This window comes from Macaca nemestrina, chromosome X (genome assembly GCF_043159975.1).
Source record: "Macaca nemestrina isolate mMacNem1 chromosome X, mMacNem.hap1, whole genome shotgun sequence".
Taxonomy (NCBI): domain Eukaryota; kingdom Metazoa; phylum Chordata; class Mammalia; order Primates; family Cercopithecidae; genus Macaca; species Macaca nemestrina.
This window is the reverse complement of record NC_092145.1, coordinates 103,469,229-103,494,243: the sequence shown is the minus strand read 5'-3', so window position 1 is coordinate 103,494,243 and position 25,015 is coordinate 103,469,229. Positions and strand designations below refer to the sequence as shown.

The window sequence follows — 25,015 nt, the reverse complement described above, 5'->3', positions numbered from 1 at the left end:
TAAAGTGAATGCAAGTTTATTAGGAAAGTAAAGGAATAAAAGAATAGCTACACCATGCTGCCCAAGGTAATTTATAGATTCAATGCTATTCTCATCAAACTACCATTAACATTCTTCACAGAATTAGAAAAAACTACTTTAAATTTCATATGAAATCAAAGAAGACCTGTTACTTCACTTCAAACCATACCACAAGGCTACAGTAGCCAAAACAGCACGGTACTGGTACCAAAACATATAGACCAATGGAACAGAACAGACACCTCAGATAATAACACCACACATCTATAACCATCTCATCTTCAACAAACCTGACAAAAACAAACAATGGGGAAAGGATCTCCTGCTGGAAAAACTGGCTAGCCATATGCAGAAAACTAAAACTGGATCCCTTCCTTACACCTTGTACAAAAAGTAACTCAAGATGGATTAAAGATTTAAATGTAAAACCCAAAACCCTAAAAGCCCTAGGAAAAAACTTGGGCAATACCATTTAGAACACAGGCATGGGCAAAGTCTTCATGACAAAAATGCCAAAAGCAATTGCAACAAAAACCAAAATTCATAAATGAAGTCTAATTAAACTAAAGAGCTTCTGCACAGCAAAAGAAACTCTCATCAGAGTGAACAGGCAACCTACAGAATGGGAGAAAAATTTTGCAATCTACCCATCTGACAAAGGTCTAACATTCAGAATTTACAAGGAACTTAAACAAATTTACAAGAAAAACCGAAACAACTGCATCAAAAAGTGAGCAAAGGATATGAACAGACACTTCTCAAAAGAAGACATTTACGCAGCCAACATACATATGAAAAAAGCTTAACATCACTAATCATTAGAGAAATGCAAATCAAAACCACAATGAGATACCATCTTATGCTAGTCAGAATGGCGATTATTAAAAAGTCAAGAAACAACAGATGCTGGCGAGGCTGTAGATAAATAGAAATGTTTTTACACTGTTGATGGGAGTATAAATTAGTTCAATCATTATGGAAGACAGTGTGGCAATTCCTCAAGGATATAGATCCGTAAATACCATTTGACCCAGCAATCCCATCACTGGATATATACCCAAAGGATTATAAATCATTGTACTATAAAGACACATGCACATGTGTGTTTACTGCAGCACTATTTACAATACGAAAGTCATGAAACCAACCCAAGTGCCCACTAATGATAGACTAGATAAAGAAAATGTGGTACATATACACCGTGGAATACTATGCAGCCATAAAAAGGAATAAGATCACATCCTTTGCAGGGACATAAATGAAGCTAGAAGTCATCATCCTCAGCAAACTAACACAGGAACAGAAAACCAAACACCACATGTTCTCACTCGTAAGTGGGAATTGAACAATAAGAACATATAGACACAGGAAAGGGAACAACACACTCTAGGGCCTGTTGGTGGGTTGGGGGAGAGGGGTGGGAACTTAGAGGACAGGTCAATAGGTACAGAAAACCACCATGGCACATGTATACCTATGTAACAAACCTGCATGTTCTACACATGTATACTGGAACTTACAAAAAAAGACAGCTACTCCATAGACAGAGCAGCCCAAAAGGCTGCTGGTTGCCTATTTTTATTGTTATTTCTTGATTATATGCTAAACAAGGGGTGGGTTATTCATGCCTCTCCTTTTCAGACCATGTAGGGTAACTTCCTGTCATTGCCATGACATTTGTAAACTGTCATGATGCTGGTGGGAGTATAGCAGTGAGGATGACCAGAGGTCATTCTTGTTGCCATCTTGGTTTTGGTGGGTTTTAGCTGGCTTCTTTACTGCAAGCTGTTTTATCAGCAAGGTATTTATGACCTGTATCTTATGCTGACCTCCTATCTTATCCTGTGACTTGGAATGCCTTAACCATCTGGGAATGCAGCTTAGTAGGTCTCAGCCTCATTTCAGCTAGCTGCTTTAAAGATGGAGTCACTCTGGTTCACACACCTCTGACAGTAGAACGTACTCATTACAGTTTTCCCTTTGGAAAATATTTATTCCCCGATTTAACCCATGACCACTATAACCACCATCATTCATTGATTCACCACATATTGGGTAAATAATAATCTTACTTGTTACTTCATGTTTATTTCAATGTTTAATATTAGATGTGTTTGAGGACTTCATTTAGAAGTTTGGCGAGGTTTTTGTCCAGAAATATGCCAAAGGAACGGAACAGTTGTTTATATCAATTATTCTATGGTAAAATTTGTTTCATCATACATCATTTCACTTAAAGTCAGTTTCCAAGGACCTATAGGTGACATTAAATGAAGATTTACTATATGTGTAAAATACACACACACACACACACCCTACCAGTGGTAAATACAGTAACAGAGGGATGGAGATATGAAAGGAAAATAAATCTTGAGGCACCAAAATCATGAAGCTAAATGGAAAAGTCTAGCTGGGAACTGCTTAGAGTAAATGTGCCTCCCATTCTATTCAAAGTCACCCCTCTGCTCACTGAGATAAATAAATGCATATCTGATTGCCTCCTTTAGAGAGGCTAATTAGAAATTGAAAAGAATGCTACCATTTGTCTCTTATCTACCTATCAGCTGGAAGTCCCCTCCCCACTTCAAGTCATCCTGCCATAGCTTCCAGTTGTCCTGCCTTTTCAGACCAAACCAATGGTTATCTTACATATGTCGATTGATGTCTCAAGTCTCCATAAAATGTATAACAACCAAACTGTGCTCTGACTACCTTGGGCACATGTCTTAAGGACCTCCTGAGGCTGTGTCATGGGCACCAGTCCTCAACCTTGGCAAAATAAACTTTCTAAATAAACTGAGACCTGTCTCAGATATTTGGGGTTCACAGAGCGTAGGTGAGTGAAAAAAAAGGGCATAACTTATCTAACTACAGTTTCAAGGAAAGGCTCCAGACACAAGTTATGTAAGTTCAGAATAATCTGCACGATTTTACCCAGCAAATGCAAAGGGAGAAAGTGAATTCCATGTAGGAGAAACTACAAATACAAAAGGAAGATTTAAAACACTTGGGATGTTGAGGGGCATGGCCTAAAGCATAAGGAGCTGGAAACTGTAGTAAATGCTGCAGGAGTAGTAAATAGTGGAGTTGGAAAAGGAAAAGGAGCCAGGTCATGAAAGCTTTTAGTTGCCAGACTGAAAAAGTGGTTTTTATTCAAGAGGGAAGTACTTTAAGAGTGTCCTACAGATCAGAGACCTCCCGGGGTACATTCTCACCTAGAAAATTTGAATTCACAGGTTGCATTTTCTCTTTTCTTCTGTTTTGTGACACCATCAGTTATTAGTATTATATCAATTAGTATAATACCAATACATTAATAAGTCAAAGCTTTTTCGGAGGGTGCCTCCACAATGGATATATAAATGTACGGGTGGATTTTTCAGATGCACTGGCAGAGCAAATATCGGTTTTATATAAAAAGTAAGCATAGCCAATTGGATAAATGTGAAGGAATGCTTCGAACTACTCATCACATCCTAATCACAAAAGCAGAAAGGACAATGGATAAAGACAAAAGCAAATGCAGTTATCACAGTCTGGCCTTATACAACTATTAGGACAAGAGAGGAGGGAGAAAAGCAGGCCCAGGTCAGTTTAAAAATGTCGTGTAAGTCAGGTACCTTGAAAACAATCACAGGCTTTGTTCCAGCAAGGCTGAAACCGCCTTTGCAAAAATTGTAACTGAGGAAATTATGACAGTAAAAGAGATCAGATCTAACTGACTCGACTCCATCTTGCTTCTAACCTTTAAGCTGGCCTTGTTCATTCCTGGGCATAGGCCAAACTAACTTTGGGAAGGAATTTAGTTTATAGTTCAACTTTGAAACAAAATTAATAATAGTGCTTTCCCGAAGGGGAAAGAAAAACAAAACAAATCACCCCTTCTTGCCTAGAGACCAGTCTGAGTCTCTCTTTGTAGGACTAACAAACTAGCTACAAGATTGGAAATTATGGTTTGGGGCCATGCAGCCTCTGGCTGCAAGTGTCTGAACCTCCTCAAATTGCTCCTGGGAATAACATCACTACTGCAAAATCTAACATCCGTGCTTGAGATATTTTGCAGACCCTGCACTCCAGGTCTGGTAATCTGGCTCAACTAGATTGAGTCAGGTAATCTGGATCAACCAGCTCTGCGATTTCACCCAAGAACAGAAGACAGCAAGAGAAACTCACTTTTACCCCCTATGATTCCATCTCCAACCCAACCAATCAGCACACCCCACTTCCCGAGCCTCTCCCCAGCAAATTATCCTTAAAAACTCTGATCCCGGGGAAGGCTTGCGGAGACAGATTTGAGTAATAATAAAACTCCAGTGTCCCATACAGCCTCTCTGCATGAATTACTCTTTCTGCATTGCAATTCCCTTGTCTTGATAAATAGGTTCTGTCTAGGCAGCGGGCAGGGTTTCTAGGAGGCTGACAAGGAAAACAAACAAACAAACAAAAATTTGCCTTACAACCAATAGGGCAGAGGTCGGGATGGGGGCAGATGGGTGAGAACTAACAAATTAGCTCAAATTTTGGCCTCTCCTGGCCTCCTTCCATCTGGGAATTGGGGGAACCTTCCAGTAACAGCCGGGAGATTGTGCTTTTGTGGTGAGTGGGGGCAGTGTGTGGAGGAAAAGAGTGAAACTCTGTAAAATATTTGAAAAGATTTATTCTGAGACAAATATGAGTGACTATGGCCTGTGACACAGCCCTCAGGATATCCTGAGAACATGTGCCCAAGGTGGTTGGGGTGCAGCTTGATTTTATACATTTTAGGGAGACATGAGACATTTAAATACATTTCAGATACACATCGATTCGGTCCAGAAAGGCGGGACAACTGGAAGCAGGGGATGCTTTCAATTTATAGGTAGATTTGAAAATTTTCTGATTGGCAACTGGTTGAGTTATTATCAATAAAATGCAATGTCTGGGTTATAGTAAGAGAATATAAACACCAAAGTTTCATCATCCTGATGGAGCCCGGCTTCAGAGAGAATACATTAGAATATTTCTTATCATACTTAAGGTCTGTGTTTATGCTAATGTTGGAGGGTATAATGATGCAGGTCCGACCCCCTCACTTTCTGTCATATCCTGAACCAGTTTTTCAGGTTAAATTTTAGAGTGCCCTGGCAGAGGAGGATGTCCATTCAGATGGTTGGGGGGGGCTTAGAATTTTATTTTGGGTTTACAGTAGTTTAGTCTTTTATGAGAATGAAAGCCCGGGGTATGGCTGGCTGGTTAGTGTGGGTTGGAACTCCACAGTTTATTTGTAGCCAGTAGAGACAGCTTAGGTTTGGGATGACTCTGCCTAATCCATTTCCTGTGGAATTGTTCCCCGTCGTGGTAGGCACTGAAGGGTCTGAAGAGCTACCTTATTGAGTGGTTCATTTTTAACTTTTCCTAGTCCTTAGAGCTCCTAGATGTGTGTATAAGCCTAACGCCATAGGGATTCCCCTTATAGGGTAGTAAATGGGAGGTGAGGGTAATTACACTGATGTGTATAGTTCTCAGAATGAAAACTGTGTCACAGTCCAAGTCTTTAATGGCTTGGTTCAAGAATGCGAAGCTTGGGAGAAAACATCTTGGTGGACAGTCTGAATAAATTGGGAATCATAACTTTTATGGAGTTTTGATAGATATTGAGAATACTGTACATTGTTTGGAAAGGAAATTCAGTGGAAAATGGAGAATCGAATAAGTATGGAGCGAGTCCTATCTAAATAACCTTCGTTAAACTGTAAATCTTTAGATCTATTTTCTTTTTTGTCCTTACAAAAACTATATCTGACTAGAATTATTCTGTGTGATTGGTACATGGATATTTCTACTACTATTACTCTTTATAACCTTCACACTGTTAGAGACGTGGTTTTGCATTAATTAAACATTTTATCGAAAAATATTACATCTCTTATAAAAGGGTACATATGTAAAAAGAGAACAAATTTTCGTTCCATTGCAATTTCTCTGAGGAAATTAAAAAGCTGCCTTCAAAATAAGAGGCTAAAACAGAAATGATTCTAAAAGTTAATGTCCTAATGATCAGCAGAAGATGGCAACTTCAGTTAGGTAGAGAAAAACTTGTGAGTGGCTATGGTAACTTAGAGAAACTTTCAGTTTAGTAGGGAAGAAAAACGTATCATGGAAGACGTGAGCATATTGATGCTAAAACAGTTTTACCTGCCACTGAAATTTATGCTCTAGAGGGAAAAGAAGACTATCTCATCGTTCTTGAGGGAAGCTGCTAGGATAGCAATGGCCCATGACTGTTTCACTGGGGAGAGTATGAAATAATCTTTAAACTCAAATAAATGGACCAAATTAAATTTGTCAGTATAGATTTAGTAAAATAAGATTGCTAGCCAATAATTACAGAAAGAAAAAGTACCACATTTGTTCACAAAGTCCAATATTTTGTTTGTTTAAAACACAGCTTTGAGTGGAGCTGTTACCTATTTATGTAATTTTTCTTGTTGAAATGAACAAAATAAAATTCCCTAAAAACTGTAGTAAAATCAGAGAATTGTATACCTCCGAGACTATAAAGCATCTATTGAATATTGTGAAACTGGGACCAGGTCAAAGGAGGATGTTGAGCATATCTTCTGTAATCTCAAACTTAGTCTAGAACTCCAAAGGACCTACCCAATATTTTACCTGGAAAGATAAGAAATAAATATTTGAATTAACAGGTCACCCTATTGAAATTCACGTATAAGTACACATTATATGTGTATGACAATGTTCTTGGTGACATTGTTCATAATAACCAAATTTTGGAAACTGTTCGAATATATATGAACAAGGATTTGCTAAATAAATTATGCTTTATTCACACAACGGAATACTATATAAAGAAGTAACTGTGTATAAAAGAACCTACAAACATGTTCACATTCTATTAAGTGGAGAAATTTATAGAGGAGGATATATACTATGGTTCCATTTTTACAACTTCATATATGTGTACATAGATGGATTTAATGTACAGGTGTATATATGCATTCTCTGCCTCTCTAGTCCTCTCTCTCTGTGTCTCTACAAACGTGTACATGTGTGCACACAAATACACAGAAAGGAAATGCTATGGTTTGAATATTCCCTCTAAAACTTATGTTGAAACTTTATCTCCAATATGGCAGTATTCAGAGGTATGGCCTTTAACAAGTGATTGGAACATGAGGGTTCTGCCCTTGTGAATGGATTAATCCACTGATGGATTATCATGGAAATAGAACTGGTGGCTTTATAAGAAGATAAAAAGAGACCTAAGCTACCATGTTAGCATACTTAGTCCCCTTGCCATGTGATACCCTGCGCTACTTCAGGACTGCAGAGAGTTTCTACCATCAAGAAGGCCCTCACCACATGTGGCCCCTCAATCTTGAACTTCCCAGCCTCCAGAACTGTAAGAAATAAACTTTATTTTTTAAATAAAATTTCAGGTATTTTGTTATAAGCAACAGAAAACGGTTTAAGACAGGTGCCATGAGAGTGAACCTCCAGAGTTTATGATCATTTGATGCCTAGGAGCTGTGTTGGACTTGACATAGCCAAACCTTGATCCGACTGTTGATGGCCTACATGTGATATAGGAAATATATTGGATATTGTGATTGTCTTTAATCAAACCATAAAGCTAGACCACACTGCTTTAGGCATAGACAGAATTTCCTCTAAAGGTAATATGTTGCCACTGTCAGATTCAATGTATGAATATGAAATAAAGACCTAGAAGGCAGTCCTTACATTGATTATGAATGAAGAAAAAAAATACTCCTTCCAGTATCTGGGGCTGGTGAAAAATTTGGCCTTGATCTCCACCTTGTGGAGAGATGTGGAGATGCTCTAAACACTTCCAGTGATTGGAAGGTGAGCTGTCTGAAGCCAAGTGAAGGCAGAAAAGGAAGACAGACAGGAGAGTCAACTTGGTAAGAGACTCTGGGATTGGTCTGTGCCTGAATAGTTATAATTATATTCAGTGTAGCATTTTTCTTCTTATACTCCAATACTTTCAGTAAAATCTTACAAATGCTTACCTTATGCCCACTCTTAGGATTAAATAGAAAAGAGGCCATCCTGTTGGTTTCACAGCAGTCACCCATGAAGAACAGCTGTTCCTAGGACAGATGATTGCCCAGGGTTTAGCACCACCAGAAGCAGGAACATGCTACCATCACAAGACGGGAGCAGAAGATCTGAGAGGCTTGTTCATGAGCACATGTGGGGATAATAACATTAAGGATAAATCATCTGAAGGCTCTATAAATGGTGAAACCCTTTTAATTAACAGTATTTACCTGAGGACAGGACTCAGTGAGGTAAATATGATTTTATGTGGAGTCTTGCAATAAGTTTGTCTCCCAGCCTCCAGCCACTCCAGCCCTAATATACATATACCCTTTATACTTCTAGACCTTTTAAAGCATGCATCTGATCCTATTGTCACTGCTCAAAATCATCAATACTTTCCCTTCTGCCTGCAGAATAGATTCCAAATTCCTTAAACTTTCATTGAAAGGCCATTGTAGATTACAGTGTTAGATTAAACACAACATATATTTACAACCTCAGCAATCTCTATACATCTTTTCACAATCTTTAGGTATATGAGAGTCCTAGCTGTTCTACAAAACCTGACAGTGTAATTTGGCAAACATAGTAATTTTGGCTTTTATCCAGCTTGGCCCTGCTGGTTTTTTTTTTTCAAGAGGTCTGAGTCTGCATTGGTTACCAAGAGTTTCTTAGTCAAGCCCTACCTATATGGCAGTCAGTAGGAATTTCTGCCAGAGTATGGTGAACCAATCATTGAGGTTCTCCAGTCCATCATGGATTATTCAGTGAGAGAGTAAAAGTAGATGAAGCATCATCAGTTTGCCACCATCTTAACCTAGAAACAAAAACACAGTAAAAAGGAAAGGACACTAAAAGAACCAACCAGCAAACAAAACAACCAGTATTCCAAGTGAGATTTATTTTTTTATGTTCTATTTTTCTGTTAGTGGCCTCTTAAGTTGCAAAATATAACTGAATATGAATTAAACTGTAAATACATAATTGACTCATTTATCTATTTTTCTCAGAGACAAAGGCATAGTGCTAGTTTTCTTTGAAAACATTCTAAACCATGCTAAAACATGTCCAGTTTACAACCGGCCTTTAGAATTTGTATAGGGCTGATTTTCTGCTTCGAAACTGATGCTATTATGTCTCTTCCAGCTTTACTAAAAAGGATTTTGTACTGTATGTTTATATCAGATCTAAAGCCCTCACAAAACATGAAGACATAATTAAATGTAATCATTTTTGCTGATTCTCTGGACATGGTCCTAATGTAGATAAAATTAAGACCTCATTCATAGGAAAAGTTGGTCATTCATCCAGTGTCTACCTATGATCATTGTTGTCCATACACTGACTTAAAATTGCCCCTTCACGATTCATGACACAGCACTGTCAACAACTTCACATGTGTTTTCACACTCTCGTTCTGCTTGGATCCTCACTAAATCTTGTGACGTACTCAGAGCAGATTCGGGTTTCACCTGACACACCCATGTAACTATTCTGAAGAGAAGTTTGGTATTCTCTAGCAAAATCAAAGATGTGCCCACCCTATGACCCAGCAATTCTAGGCATATGCACAACAGAAATTCATGTGCAAAAGGAGAAATGTTTAAGGATATTTTAGAACAAGAACTAAAAAAAAAAAAAAAAAAAAAAAAAAAAAAGAAAAAAAAATCCCAAATTGACAATTACCTAAATATTCATTCTTTGGGAATATATACATTGTAGTACAGCCACAAAATGGCATTTTATATATCCATATGAAAAGGTCACAAAAATAGAGTTAAAAAAGCAGGATACAAAAATACTGGCATAGTACATGATATGGGTAAAAATTTAAAACACAAAAACAATATATATTTTGGGGATACATATATAGTGAAAAAATAAACTAATAGGAAGGACATATCAACTACAGTTCAATGACAATGGAAAAAAATGGGGTTGGAATAAAATAAGAACTAAAAATATCTCTCTTTTTTAATTTCCTTCACAAAAAAAAAGGGACAAAAGAAGGAGAAGAGGCAGCAGCAGTAGCAGTGTGGCTTGGGAGTCAGATACACTGATTTAAGATGTGACTCCTATAGGACCTTACAGTTACTTTAAACCCTTTCCACTCTCTGGACCTGTTTCATACTCTGTACAAATGAGGAGGGAGACTAGATAATCTCAAGGCCCACACAGCTCTTAAATTCTGTTTTTCTGTCCTTACCACCAGTCCTTGTCTGTATATGCTTATGTTCTGTATTTCCATATACCCAGTTAACAATCTTCTGTACATCTAAGTAACAAATTGGCATTTCCTCTCCTGGTACAGAATGTTACGGGCATTAAAAATTAAAAAAAAAAAAGAAACATATTAGTTAATTTTTTTTTTTTGTAAGTGCCAGAAAATGAAAGCAATATATTGACTAATAATACCGGACAAACAGAGGGAAGAAGAGGCCTAAAGTCTCTCTAAATCCACAGATTCAGGACTGGTACAATGGCTCACACCTATAATCCCAGCACTTTGGGAGGCCGAGGTGGGCGGATCACCCGAGGTCAGGAGTTGGAGACCAGCCTGGTCAACATGGTGAAACCCCGTCTCTACTAAAAATACAAAAATTATCCGGGCATGGTGGTGGCTGGTATCTGTAGTCACAGATACTTGGAAGGCTGAGACAGGAGAATCATTTGAACCCTGAAGATGGAGGTTGCAGTGAGCCAAGATCACACCACTGCACTCCAGTCTGGGAGACAGAGTGAGACTCCATCTCAAAAAAAAACCCCCCCAAAAAAAAAAAAAAACCAAAAAAAACCTGCAGATTCAAATGTTATAATCATGATAAAGTTTTTGTTTGTTTGTTTCATTTTGTGATTTGGTTTCCCCCTGTGGGTACCTTTATTCTTATGCATATCTTCTCTATATACTTTCAAAGGTGGCCAGCTAAAGGTCCAGATTTATGACATTATTAAGGTAAACTTTATCAATGGATAAAAAGTTCCTCAGCTTCAAATCCCCAAAACTACAGCTCTAAACTCTCTTATAATTCCTATCATGGCATAGATGAGCACTGCAGATATTAAACTGGTTTCTGGATTTTATGCTTATTTCCTATCTGCATTTTCCTGCAAGAGTAATATTCACTCACTGATTTATGGTAACATTTTTTTACACTTAAATATCCCATTGCACTTCACAAGTGTTTCTTTGCTCATTACATGACTAGAGCATCACAAAAAGCCTGTGAGGTGCATGGCTTGTCAGTACCATACCCCACCCTCAATTCCCTGTGCCTTTCATTTTGTTTCAGGAATTAATGGATCCAAAAGGAAGATAAGTTGACTGACTTCCTCATGTCTCACAGGCAATAGGTGATAGAATTGGAGCAAGAAGGTTCTCCATTATCTGTTGCTTCCCTCTGAGTTTGTTCACAATGTACAGCTAAGTGATAGGTGAGAAAACATCTTTGTTGTCCTGAGGCTGTCCGGAGATGGACACTTGACTCCATGGTTACTTGGAGAGGTACTACATCCTCTCAGGGTAAATGGGCTCACCCTGGACAGCATCACGGACCACCCAGGATCATGATGGCATTCTCAGGGCCAGAAGCAACATATGGAGAAACCCCTTATCCTGAATGCATCCAGGTCAGGCTTGAGCTATAACTTCTGCCCAGATTCAGGGGAGCTGGAGCAGGAAGTTTAGGGTCTGGTGTTGGGAGCCCAAGGTTGGAGTTCCAGCCCCACTGCTGATTGGCTTGGGGGATCTGGGAGACCTGCCACTTCCCTTCTCAGTTTCTTCTTGTGAGAAAAGAGAGGCAAACATCTGACCTCACAGAAGCACTGGAAGTTATCATCTGAAAGAATGGCCATAAGATTATTACTGTCACCTCAGTTCTCTTCTCCAGTGCTTCTGTGGACCCTCGTGGCAAATCCCTTCTACTTGTCTTGAGAAGAAAATACCCAGGGCCAGCATTGCTTCTCTCAGCCAATCAGTTAGTCAAAAAGTACTTTCTGATGCCCCAGAAAGAACCTTGTCTGTGCTGGGCAACGTCTAGGATATAGAGAGGAATTCAATCACACAGCTGTTGCCTCTGAAGAGATCACAGAGAAGCTGTCATTCTGGGGAAACAGGAGGTACCAGTAAATACTGTAACAAAGGGATAAAAGATATAAGAGTACAAAGGAGTGATCAATCGACCAAGCTGTGGAATTAAGTAAAGACTTCAGATATGAAATGTTTAAGTAAGTCCTGTTTCCACCCAGGTAACGCAGTGAGAGGAAGTGCATTCCAGGCAGGAGAAACAAGTGCAAAAACCAAGAGACTTGAAACAACTTGGACTGTTGAAGGAAATGGCCTGAAATATAAGGACCAGGGAGTCATAGTAAATAATGCAGTAGTAAATAGTTAAGCTACAAAGGTAGAAAAGAGCCAGATCATGAAGGGCCTTGAATGCTGGGCTGAAAAAGTGGTCTTCATTCCAGGCAAATTATGTAATGCTCTCATGCAGTTTAGTGACCCCATTTGTCATGCAAAATTACAAACTGCATTTTCATTCTGTGAAACTATCCACTTTAAAAGGCATCATCAATTTCAGACAATACTGATATGTTAATATTTATTCCAAAACCTGCCTTTCCTTGTGCAGGGTGATAAGTTTTCAACAGTCACTCTTGAGACATCTGTTCTTTTCGTGCCTTCCAGCTGGTGGTACTCATGTGTGCAGGGTACTCACATTTTAGTGAATGAGGGGAAAAAGGAGAGTGAGAGAGAAGGAATAAGAGGTGAGGATTAGAAAACTTTGAGATTCTCTACCCTTCCCCCAGCCATCCCACTACTCTTCAGTTCTTTTCTCTCTTCCCATGCAGAATGGAATCTCCTAAGAAACAGTCACAATCTCATACAGGGTAACTGATAGCATGCCAAGTGTCTGAGGTTTCGGAAAGAAGTGGGCCAAGTACCATTTGAATTACTGTGTGGGTGAATCTGATAGTTTGTGCGCAGTGATTTGTCTATTTCAGTGTTTAAGCAAGGGAGGCCCTAAAGCCAACGAACATCCACAGTTATCAACAAATATTCAGCAAATAATAAATCAACAGATATCCATGGGAATCAACAGTTTCAATAGACCTGAGTGAGTGTGATGAGCAAAGGCTCTGCAAGGTCAGTACTATGCCAGGGTGGGGCTTGACTACTGGGGACCCCACTGAGGCCATCTGCACGAGAAATATTTTGTGTTCCATACTAAATGCTGGTAAGAAGAGGCAGATCACCGAATGATAGCATCTGGGTGGTGCTTGGCTATGTATGTGTAATAGAGGACTGATATAATAGAGCTGTAGGTTAACTAGGGCTCTCCTTTCATTGGCCCTGACTTCCTTCTTTTATTTTAGTTTTTTAGAGATGGAGGTCTCACTATGTTGCCCAGATGGGACTTGAACTCCTGCACTCAGGGATCCTCTCACTTTAGCCGTCCCAGCAGCTGGAACTACAGGCACACACCAGCGCGGCCCTCTAATTTCCTTCTTTAATTAGTCAACCAAGCTTTGAGTTAGGCTTTCAGAGCCCACCTCCCCTCTCTCTCGTTCACGAAGGCACTGTTTTGTGACACTTGCTCCATCCATTCCATTTGCTTTCTGCTGTGTTATAGGGTGCAAAGAGGAGATTAAAAAAATAACCTCTTACCTTCCAGATGTTTGCTGTTGGTCTCCTGGTCTCATTCATAACATTGGGGTGGGGTGAAGGACACCATACTGTCCCTCAAAATCTTTCCAGCTTTAGAGATGTCTGAGGAAGAAGTGAGTTGCTGGTGCTCACACCGGTGGACACATTACTTTGATACAATGAAAAGAAAGTCATGTATAGGTTCTTGGTGGTGGGCAGGTTTATTCAAAGGAGCTGTAAAGCAAAAAAATACAGTGGAGGAGCTGACATTTCAGATTAAGTGAAAAAAAAAAATTGTCACAAAGAGATTTACGGGGAGGAGGAAAACCAAAAAGGACTTCCAAGACATCACACTCTTCGTTTACCTCCTACCTCACTGATGGTGACTTCTCAGTCTCTTGTTTTGTCTCCTCTTCTCTCTGATCTCTTTAAGACCCAGGGGTCTGTGCATGGTCATCTGTTGTTCTCTATGTACACCTACTCCCTAGGGTGATCTCATACTGTCCCATGGTTTTAAGTATCATTTACATGGAGAAATTTCCAACTTATGTATCCAGCTTAGTCAGACCTCTCCCATGAACTGCACACTCCAATAACTGCTCAACAGCCCCACTTAATGTCCTAAAAACACCTTCAAACTCAACTTGTCCAAAACTGATTTCCTAGCCTCTCCTCTTCCTAGAACCCATCCAAACCACAGCCTTCCTCATCTCTATCAGTGGCAACTCCATCTTCCCAGTTTTTTTTTGGAGCCATCCATGACTCCTCTCTTTCCTTACATTTGTGAGAAAATTCTACTTACTCTTCCTTCAAAATATACCCCCAATTTAAATACCTCTCACCACCTCCATTGTTACCTCTCAGATATCATAATCTCACATATGGGAATACTGCGATACTCTAACTAGTTTCCCTGCTTCCTCACTTTCTCCTTTATAGCCCATCCTTAAAACAGCAGAGAGATTTTTTAGAAACATAAATCAGGTCAATTATCTGCTGAAAATCCACAGTGGGTTTGTGGACATGGGATGCAACACCCAGGTTATGCTTCAGTGATGGACTTATCATGCTGCTTCAGCTCTCACCCCCATTAGAGATTGCCTCAGGTGCTGAAAGCAACCTTGTCCAAGGCTACATCCCTTCCTGGGGCAGCCCACATCCAAAGAGTGATTAGTGTAGGGGTTCAAAGGCCTGTAAATATTACCCCAACTCTGAACGGCCATTCTAGTTCCAAAGCTTCCTGTGGGTGTGGTTGACACTGTCACTGAGTCTTTTTCAGAGCTTCACTTTCTTTGTGCTCCTGCTGCTTTCCCATTTATTCCCCAGGTATTGATCCCAAGGGCACTGCTTAATAAATTTTCTACAAGATTAACTTTGTTTCTGGGTCTGTTTCCTGGGAAAACCCAACTTGTGACAGGCTCCCCATTTCATGCGGAGTAAATGTCAAGTCTTAAAAATGCCTTATATTATTTAGACCCTTACTTCCTCTCTGACTTCTCCTGTGTCTTTCTCCTTCACCTATGTAGCTCTAGCTAAATAAGCCTCCTTGTTAGTCTTTGAACATGCCAAAGACACACTTATCTCTTAGGCCCTTTCCTCTAGTAGTTCCTTTTGCCTAGAATACTCTTTCTCTAGATATATGCTTGGCTAACTCACTTCCTTCATTTATTTGCTCAAATATTACCTTCTCCATGAAGTCCACCCCAATCTCCCTATTTACCATGGTGATCTACCACTTCCCTTCCCTCTTACCTTGTTCTAATTTTCTTTTTTATAACAGTTATCACTTTTTGACATCCCACATAATTTACTATGTTTTTTGTTTGTTTGTTTGTTTGTTTGGGGGTTTTTTTAGTGTTAGCCTCCCCTTGCTTGAATGTAAGCTCCACGAGGCATCACTGAATTCTTTGTTCATGAAATATCCCAAATGCCTAGTTAAAGTGCCTGGAACAAAGTAGGCACTGAATACATTTGTTGAACAAATGAATGAATAAAGTAAATTTAACAGTAGGAACAAAGTGTATGTAGAAAGAGGGTGATAGAGAGGGAAGAATATGAATGGGTCATGAAGAAAAATCACAGCTATGAATCACTTCTCCCTTGGTGCTAATGTTTCTTTCCCATTTCTTTATGCAAATATTAGGAAAAAATGATAATTAGAGCATTACTTGGCATCAAGGGACCTAGTTTCAGTCCAGCACTCTTACTAGCCGTGTGACCCTGGTTTCCTTTTTCTCTTTAAGCTTAATCTCCTTATCTGAAAAATGGAGGTAGTAACACTCAGCTTCCAGTATCCTGTGAAGATTAAGATGTGCCCAGCACATACTAGGTGTCCAACAAATGTTTACTGACATCCCGACATCCTCCAAAGGCAAATGATTTAAACTAATAATGCAAATGTCTTGTAGTATATGCTTGAAAATGTAACCAGAAAAATAGGTATACACATTCATTACATTATATGTGACCTTCAACTTTATGTTATGTACCTGTTTCATAGATTTGGGGTAGAGGAAGAAATCTGCCCCATTTCCATTTAATCAGTGACCTCTTAGCTACTTTACTTGCTTTCTAGGATAGCAACAGAAAAACATATTTAAGGCCAGGCACGGTGGGACATGCCTGTAATCCCAGCACTTTGGTAGGCTGAGGCAGGCGGATCACCTGAGGTCAGGAGTTCGAGACCAGCCTGACCAACATGGTGAAACCATGTCTCTATTAAAATACAAAATTAACCAGGTGTGGTGGTGCCTGCCTATAATCCCAGCTACTCAGGGAGGCTGAGGCAGAAGAATTGCTTGAACCCGGAAGGTGGAGGTTGCAATGAGCCACGATTGGGCCATTGCATTCCAGTCTGGGCAACAAGAACGAAACTCAAAAACAAACAAACAAAAACCATATTTAAAAACTCCAAAAAAAAAAAATACCAGAAAACAACAGAGGTATAGTGTTAGCTGTGCAGAACAGTAGAGAAGAATCACAGGCCCTAGGTTTCAATGTTAAACACATTACTGAATTAATAGCTATGGATAAATGACATTAGGTATTCCAGCCTTTCAACTTGTTTTTTTCTCTCTAGAACACTCCTTCCTCAAATCATTGCATGGGCTGGCTTCGTTAGTTATTTGCTAATCCACTCAGGCCTTCCTCTGAAAACCTTTTGCTGAAGTAGTTCCCTTATTTCAGTTCATCTCTATCCATTGCTCTGCCTTTTTGTTCTTCATACAACTTATCACTCTCTGAAATCATACAGGTTATTTAGGTTATTTGTCTACATCTTTGTTGCTTTTCTCCCCTCTATGAGAATGTAAGCTCCCTGACAGAATGGACAGTATCTATCTCATTCATGACTATCGGGCAAATGCATCAAAAAGTAGCTGAATGAATGAATGAATGAATGATTGCATTCAGGATAATAACCCTGCTCTCTTAACTGTCCAGTAATGTTATAAAGATTAACGAGCTCTCTGGGAAAACAAACTCAGTTCTTAACAGAGATTAAAAGAGCTATGTACATCCAAAGAATTATTTAAATAATTTCTTTCACATTTCAGTAATAGAATTTCTAGACCTATATTCACTAGTTAAATGTCACTGGAGCATTGCTAAATATAAAGGTTAACCAAAAGGACATGTGGTTTACCCTCTTGAGAATTAAAGGGAATTCACCTTTATTAAGCATCTGTGCTGTACAATGCTACATGCTAAGGATATAGTTTCTCATATACCTCTAAACAGAACTGAGTAAAGAGTGTTACCCTCACTATCAAGAATAGGAATAGACTCACAAAGATTAAGTAACTTGCTAGTACAGAGCTAGTAAAAGCTGGAATTAATGTCGAATCAGCTGACTTTATTGTTTTTTTCGCTTATTCCATCCTTTCTTGAGGAGCATGTGGCCCTCAGATCTGTGATTCTTAGGCCAAGATCAAGCATACCATCTCCATTGTTGAAATGGGCTTATTTGAAAACAGTGAAAGAAGAAAACAAAACTTTGCTAGTTTAGTCACTGGTTTCGTGAAATCCCAGTGGAAAGAGACATGGATAATTTGGAACTTTGTATGATTTGAAAAGCCAAGTTTTTTGCCCCAAATTAAGCTTAGTGAGAACAAGGGCAAGTAGATGGAAGACATATTAGGAAATAAGACTAGGGGCAAGAAAAACCTAATTTTCTAGATCAGTGTTTCCTAATCATTACTGATGATAAAGAATCACCTGGGGTATCTTGTACAGCTGTCCCAGGTCCCTTCCCAAGAGATTTTGATTCATTACATCTAAGATAGGGCTCGGCAATTTATATTTAACAATTGCTCCAGGTAAATCTTATCAGGCAAGTATAGGAAATAATAACTCTGACCTCACTCAATTGCCACCTATAAATCAGTGATTTTCAATGTGGGGTCCCAGGACCAGCAGCATCAGTCTCATGTGGGAACTTGTTATAAATATAAGCCCGTGGACCCTACCCTAGACCTGCTAAATCAGAATCTCTGTAAGAGGGCCCCAGAAATTTGTATTTTAACAAGTTCTCAAGGTGATTCTGATGTGTACTAAAGTTTGAGAGCTACTGTACTAAATAATCTCTAATTATAGCCAATAATTAGAAAACCTTCGATTGTTCAACCCCCAGGTGCAAGAAGTAGCATAAGATGAAATAGAATGACCAGTTCAACCCCCAAAAAGGGCATCCACCCAAGATATGCCTCCAAGGGAGAACGTCTCAGAGAACACAAAGAGGTATTTGACCAAAAGAGTCACTCAACTGCTAGGATAGGTAGTCCTTGTCTAACAGGTTATGATATATGCTTTGGACCAGAAACTACTATGCATTGTTTCCTATTTCCTCCCTTTTTTAAATGGTAGTTTTGATTATATTTTTCTGGTTATCTCCTCACTACTGTATACTGGGTGTGTTGAGAAGAGTAGTTTATAATTTAAGTATAGATGACCAGACTGCTAGGAAGATGGATCTAAAGATGGCTGCATATCAACTAGGGATCTTGAACTTACTGCTAAATGCAGTAACTGGATAAGACTTCAAGTTTTTCTCCTTTGGGGACATGAATGTATCACACTTGTGTGTGGCATTTTTTGAAAGAGGATGTGTAGGAAGAAATGTGTCCATGGATGCTAGGTATTCAAATGAAGAAGCTATACTAGATATTTGTGATTGGTGAATAGCATTCATTCTTCATTTCCCCAAAGCCCTTGATTCTACTGGAAATCCACCTGGTTCCAGAGAGATACATCCTAGGGCAGGGGTTCCCAACCCCTGGGCCACTGACAAATACAGGTCCATGGCCTGCTAGGAACCAGGCCGCACAGCAGGAGGTGAGCTGCAGGTGGGTAAGCAAGCGAAGCTTCATCTGTGTTTACAGCTGCTCCCCATCACTTGCATTACCACCTGGGCTCTGCCTCCTGTCAGATCAGCAGTGGCATTAGATTCTCATAGGAGCACGAACCCTATTGTGAACTGTGCATGCAAGGGATCTAGGTTGCATGTTCCTTATGAGAATATAATGCCTGATGATCTGTTGCTGTTTCCCATCACCCCCAGATGGGACGGTCTAGTTGCAGGAAAACAAGCTCAGGGCTCCTACTGATTCTACATTATGGTGAGTTATATAATTATTTCATTATGCATTAGAACATAATAATAGAAATAAATTGCACAATAAATGTAAGGCATTTGAATCATCCCCAAACCACCCCTTCCCCTCACCCATCCTCTCTGTGGAAAAACTGTTTTCCATGAAACCAGTTCCTGGTGCCAAAACAATTGGGGACCACTGCCGTAGAGAGTTTAGGGATGGAACACATGACCTGCTAAGCCAATCAGTGTATTTCATCCCTGAGATTTTAGTGATTGGTCAAAGTATCTGACCTAAGCCAGCAGAGAATACATCATAGGACACAGGCTATCTATCTTTCTCTAGATTGGACTGCTGTAGCCTGGAACTGCTGGTCCAATTTTGCTACCATAAGAAAACACAGCCTGAGAATGAAACTGACACACAGAAGGAAAATCCTAAAGAATCATAAACACTGATCCTGAGCCCCAATTCAAACTATGCCTGAAGCCCATCTGAGCTCTGGATTTTTTTTTTATTTATATTGATCAATGCTTGGTAACTGTTTAAGCCTGTTTGAAATGGGTTTCCTGTTACATGCAGGCAAGTTCTGTTAGAAAAGGCAAATCAAAGCTATAAATATGAATTTGCATATGGCAGTAGATAAATAATTGTTCATTTCGTTTCTGGATTAATTATATAGTACCTTAACTTTCCCCACAGCTTCAATATAAATTGGTTTTCCTTTTAACTTCCCTCAGTAAAAATATATTGGCCTCTCTCAAGAAGTTCCTCTCACAGAATATATTATGTTCACATATATTTCACATTCTATTATCGAGAAAAATTAGACTGGCAGAAATTGTGGGTTGGTAGGGTCATGTAAGTTTTCATTAAACTGGGTTAGGGTTTGAAGGTTTGAATTAATTACACCTCCTTCCCTTCCAGATTATGAACCAATTAAAAAATATACACAGAAATCAAATAGGGATTAAGATATCAGCTTTAATATATTGTTCAGTGAAAAAAGCAAAATTCAGAACAGCATGTATAGTATGCCACCATTTGTGTAAAAAAAAAAAAACCTGATACACACATACCCACACACAATATGCTTGTAAATACATGGAATATCTCTGGAATGATACATAAGTAACTGGTAACAGTTGTTACTTTTTGAAAATGGGATGGGGGAACTGAGGCCAGGGGTGAGAAGGAGGAAAAGAGACTTACTTTTTAATTGTATACCCTTTTGTACTGTTTGACTTTTACCATAGGCATGTGTTATTTTTCTAAAAAACAATTTATATATTAAAACTGTAAAAAAGAATAAAAATAGATACCAGCTTTATAGCTGATAGAGCTGGATTGGAGAATACGGCTTGGACCTGAGGCTGAAATGAACTTCTACCATAAGTCTAAGGACTTTGGGATCCCCCACCCCAAGGAGAGATAGTTGGGTCTACAAAGCAGATGTTTACCCAGCCATGTAGTGAAGGACTGCAGTTTTTCCCACATCTTGCTGTGTGGAACAAACTCAAGATCCAAGAGCCGCCTAAGCTGCCTATCCATTATAACAATTTTCTCAATCTCATCAAGTTATTCCTCCTCCCAAGCATAAGATTGAATGAGTGTAAGAGAAGATAGGTGGAACTTTCTTCCAAACATTTTTGAGAGATGCAAGTCTTTTCCTTTTCTTGAGTCAGGAGCATGGAGAGAGGAAAAGGATAGATCCCATCACACCCTTGTACATTTTTATTCTCTTAAGCCACAATGGTTAACGCTCAAGACTCTGGTCAACAAACAGGGCTGTGGCTGTCCCCTTCCAGGGAGTCCAACAGTATGTTAGAAAAGTTCTGCTCCCATCAATGTAAGATTGGTAAGCAGTTCTGTTTTTGCCCCCAAGAGGCTCTGAAATAAGTCAAAATAGAACAGTAATTAAATTAACTCCAAGGCTACATTACACCCTAGGCTGAAAATTTGATCACAATTGTAGCCCTAATTTACAATTATGTCCAGCCATATTTCCTGACATAGCTGACAACAATTATACAATGACTCCCAAAGATAGCATTAAAATACTCCAAATAATACAATATCAACAACATAATAAAAATGCCTTAGTTTGAACTGTATGACCTCGCCCCCACCCCATCAACTATTAAACTCCAAGGGAAAAAGGACTGCTCAAAATTAAATTTCTAATTCAAAGTCCAAAAGAATTAACGTCCAAAATTCTGCCTTTCCAATTTCTCGTTTTTCTCATTTCAGCCATATAGATCTCACAAAGATGTCTGCCCAGATATGGGGTTCCTTCAGCAGCTGCAGCCTTGGCTGTCTTCCTCTTGACTGGGTGTAGTTCCTTCAGGACCTCAGGAGTTGAATTAATCTAACCCCACAATTGCATATCATACATATTAAAGAGTCCAAAGGGTCAATAAGACATAAGATTATCACAATATCAACCTCACATCAAAAAAATTAGAAAGCACACTAGTCCCCAGACACTAGAACAGTTTTTTAAAGCAAATGTATGACCCCAGGACTTAGAACATAGGGCAATACAGACTCACATTGCTGTTGTCAGTCAAACATCATAGTAGACACTTAGTGGCATTAATAACCAAAGTAGACAGATAAAACATAGGAGAAAAGAGAATATCTTCTTTGTTTCATCCTCAGCAGGATGCCAATCTGTGCCGGTAGTCTGGACTCCATGACCTGTGAACTTAAACTAATTTGGAAGATATCTTGCAGTACAGTCCCAATATGATTGTACTGCCTTGAGTCCCAGCCCCAAATGTGCAGAAGTCCATGGCCTTATTAGGCTGTTACTCCTATGGAGCTTCTGTGAGAACCCCAGTGAGAAAGCATTGGTTTTGGCCAGGTGCTTCTCTCAAAAACCATACTTATATTTCAACTTTTCTTTCCTAGGCTTTGGTTAACCTCCACCAATGCCTCTTTAATAATGGAAAGCTCAAAGGCCCTTCCATTGTTTTCTTTTCTGCCACAGTAGAACTCACCCTTATGTGCATATGAGTTTCTTAGAGACAGCCAAGAAACAGGATAGAGTTAAAAATCAAAACACTAACAAAAATCTATTAGATTTCTATCTACCAATGCCAGCACTTAAAACATGATTAAGCCTACAGATTACCTACCACTGACTGTGTTCCAAGTTCTGCTGGGATACCACAATAGATGAGCCCACCAGTCCCTGCAAGGAAGTATAGCCTGCTTTCAGCCATTCTTGGTTCTCACAAGTGCCTTGCCCACTTAATATGCTGGGACTCTGAAGTCTCCTAAGAATCAAATCTAAAACTTCTGAGTCTTTCTTAGCACAGCAAAGAAATCTGTATCTCAGCTTGATTCTAGGTTTCTGTTCTTTCATTTTGAGGTTCTGGACAGATCTGTCAACCCTTGCCAAACTCAGCCTTTGCCTTGTGACTGAGGATTCTAGCTAGAGCCTGGCTTAATGCTCCTCTGGGCTGGCAAAGACTACTTGTGCTAAAGTCTGCCTGCACAGCTTGTATCAGTTAAAACCCACTCCATGTCTGCAGATGCCAGCCAGAGCTATTGGAGACAAGAGAGACCCTAATGCCACTGATGACTAAAACCTTTCACTTAAGCTCCACCAGAAATCTGAATCTCTCCACTTGGAGTTTGGTCCCTAAATGCTTGTCTTCTTATCAGTTTTGCAAAGTTTCTCAGCCTATGCTTAGGTACTAAAATGCAAAGTAATTACCTTCTTAAATCTAAAACAGGTGAGCAATAGGTGAAAGAACCAGAAAGAGAGCAAAATTATTAGCCTTACTTTTAGTACAGTTAGAATTGAGAATGCAACTTGAACAAGAGACCAAAATGGGCTTCCCACTCTTTCCCAAGTTAGATTTTTGAAGCCACCTGGGGGAGATTTGAGATTGCAAAGACACTTACCCAGCCAGTCACATGGGGTATCTCAGCAAGCTTCACACCTCAATGAGTGTAGAGTCCAAGTGCCAAAAAGAATGAGGTGAGAGGTGTTCAGCTACCTTTAATCTATTAACACCACCCAAGATAAAAAAAAAAAAAAGTATGAGCCAATGGATGTCAGGTTTCACCCTTCTCACTAAACAGTTAAATTGTGGACAGGAACCAGTGAAAAGGTTGGACAGATGGGCAAAAGGTTTCTTCCAAAAACATAAGAGAGGGCAGAAGTTCCAATTTTTTGCCAAGCAAAACGTGCAAAAAGGGAGAAGATGGTTCTTACAAACTGGAAAGCAATCAAGACTTTTTGTGTCTACAGATTTAGAGTCTCATATATTTGGCAAATTTCAAGATGATCTCTAAGATGTTTTTACCAAATCGTAGACATAGATATGGAAATCATCATCAAATTTGATGAAGTAAACAGAGGGTTTTGCTTCTACCTGATGAATGACCATGCCAGTTCTCTTGGAGCCATCGTCTTTGGCATACTCCACCTGTTTGCCTACCAGGCTGTCTATGACTTCTCCTGGCTCCCTCTCTGCGGGAGGAGAATCATTGGAATCTTGAAGGATGCGGAGGTCACCGTCTTTATAATCATCTAAGAGCTGGTACATATATAATACAGGATCTTTCTCATAGGTAATGTAAAACCATGTGTTCATGACAGGTGCCTGAGCTAAGACCATCCCCCTCCATTCATTTTTGGAACCTTCCTCTGTCTCAAAAATATGTTCCACTGCTTTGCCAACCATTATTTCTGCCAAGTGTGTATCACTGATTCTAGATGATGCAACTCTATTAGGAAGGACTTCAAGTGATGACACTCTTTCATCTCTGTGAAGTTCCAATCCATAAACACAGTCAAATCCATCATATTTGATAAGATACAGAGAGGGGTTTACAGGTACCTGATCCAGAACGGTTCCTTTCCACTGTGTTAGAGGTTCATCTCCATCTTTCCATCCGTGCTGAATTCTACAGCCCACGATGTTCCTCCGAGGCTGGGAGATGGGTCGGCTCCTATGCTTCTTGTGTGCAGCCTTCCTCTTCATCATGGTAACAGACACGCTGCCGTGGCCAGCGCCTGTCCCAGACCGCTGCCCTGCAGCTGCCTTTCCAAACGGGGTCTTCATGCCTGCGTGGAGGAGCACAGTTGCCAGGTGGACCGAGAAAGGAAATTAACAAAATCAGTGCATAACACGGAGACCTTTTTCTCCTAATCAGCGCACCCCGTACACCCACGCCCGTTTTTCCCGAAAGCTACATAGCAAAGCTGGAAATCAAGGCACCCTGGCTGAATGCCTGCAGTAACCTTCCTCCCCAGCTCAGTCTGGCTAAGCTAGAGCAAGAGATCTGCGGTTCGGTAAAATAGTAAGCATTTCCCCATTCCCCTCGCCCTGCTTCCAACACTACCCGGCCAAGAGGCGCAGATTCCCCACCGTCCCGGATTGCGGGCCTCAAGTGCCCAAATCGGACACCTCGCCGTAGCCTCAGCAGTGAGCCTATAGAGAAGGAATATCAGCGGGCTAGCAGCCCGGTGCTTGCAAAAGCTGGGAGAGGATGATCCGTAGGCAAGGAGTGTCTCTAAGAGGGCGGCGGGGCAGGCGAAGAGGACCGTGGCGGCGTCCCTTGCTCTTGGCTCCTGCGTCCTCCGCCTTGCTGTTGGCGGTGGCAGTGGCGGCGGCCGCAGCCCCTCTGCCACATCCGACTCGCTCTAGTCGCTGCCGCGCCGCAGTCTCCTCCC

The 25,015-nt window shown here is 40.0% G+C and overlaps 1 protein-coding gene across 11 annotated transcripts; it reads right to left on the bottom strand.

Moving 5' to 3' along the window:
- LOC105465868 (spindlin family member 3) lies at nt 1-25,015 on the bottom strand. Of its 11 annotated transcripts, none has more exons than XR_011618347.1 (4): nt 23,239-25,014; nt 12,703-13,966; nt 8,055-8,905; nt 1-6,672 (listed from the first exon to the last, which is right to left on the bottom strand). XR_011618347.1 is itself a non-coding variant. In XM_011714512.2 (2 exons), exon 2 carries the CDS (start codon nt 24,402-24,404, stop codon nt 23,628-23,630), a length of 777 nt encoding a protein of 258 aa, XP_011712814.1. In that variant the 5' UTR covers nt 24,405-24,406; nt 24,711-25,015; the 3' UTR covers nt 20,288-23,627. The 11 variants fall into 11 exon arrangements, 2 of the variants coding, with proteins under 2 accessions (XP_011712814.1, XP_070945060.1); XR_011618346.1 differs by having other exon boundaries at nt 1-8,221; nt 8,775-8,905; XR_011618350.1 differs by having other exon boundaries at nt 1-8,135; nt 8,775-8,905.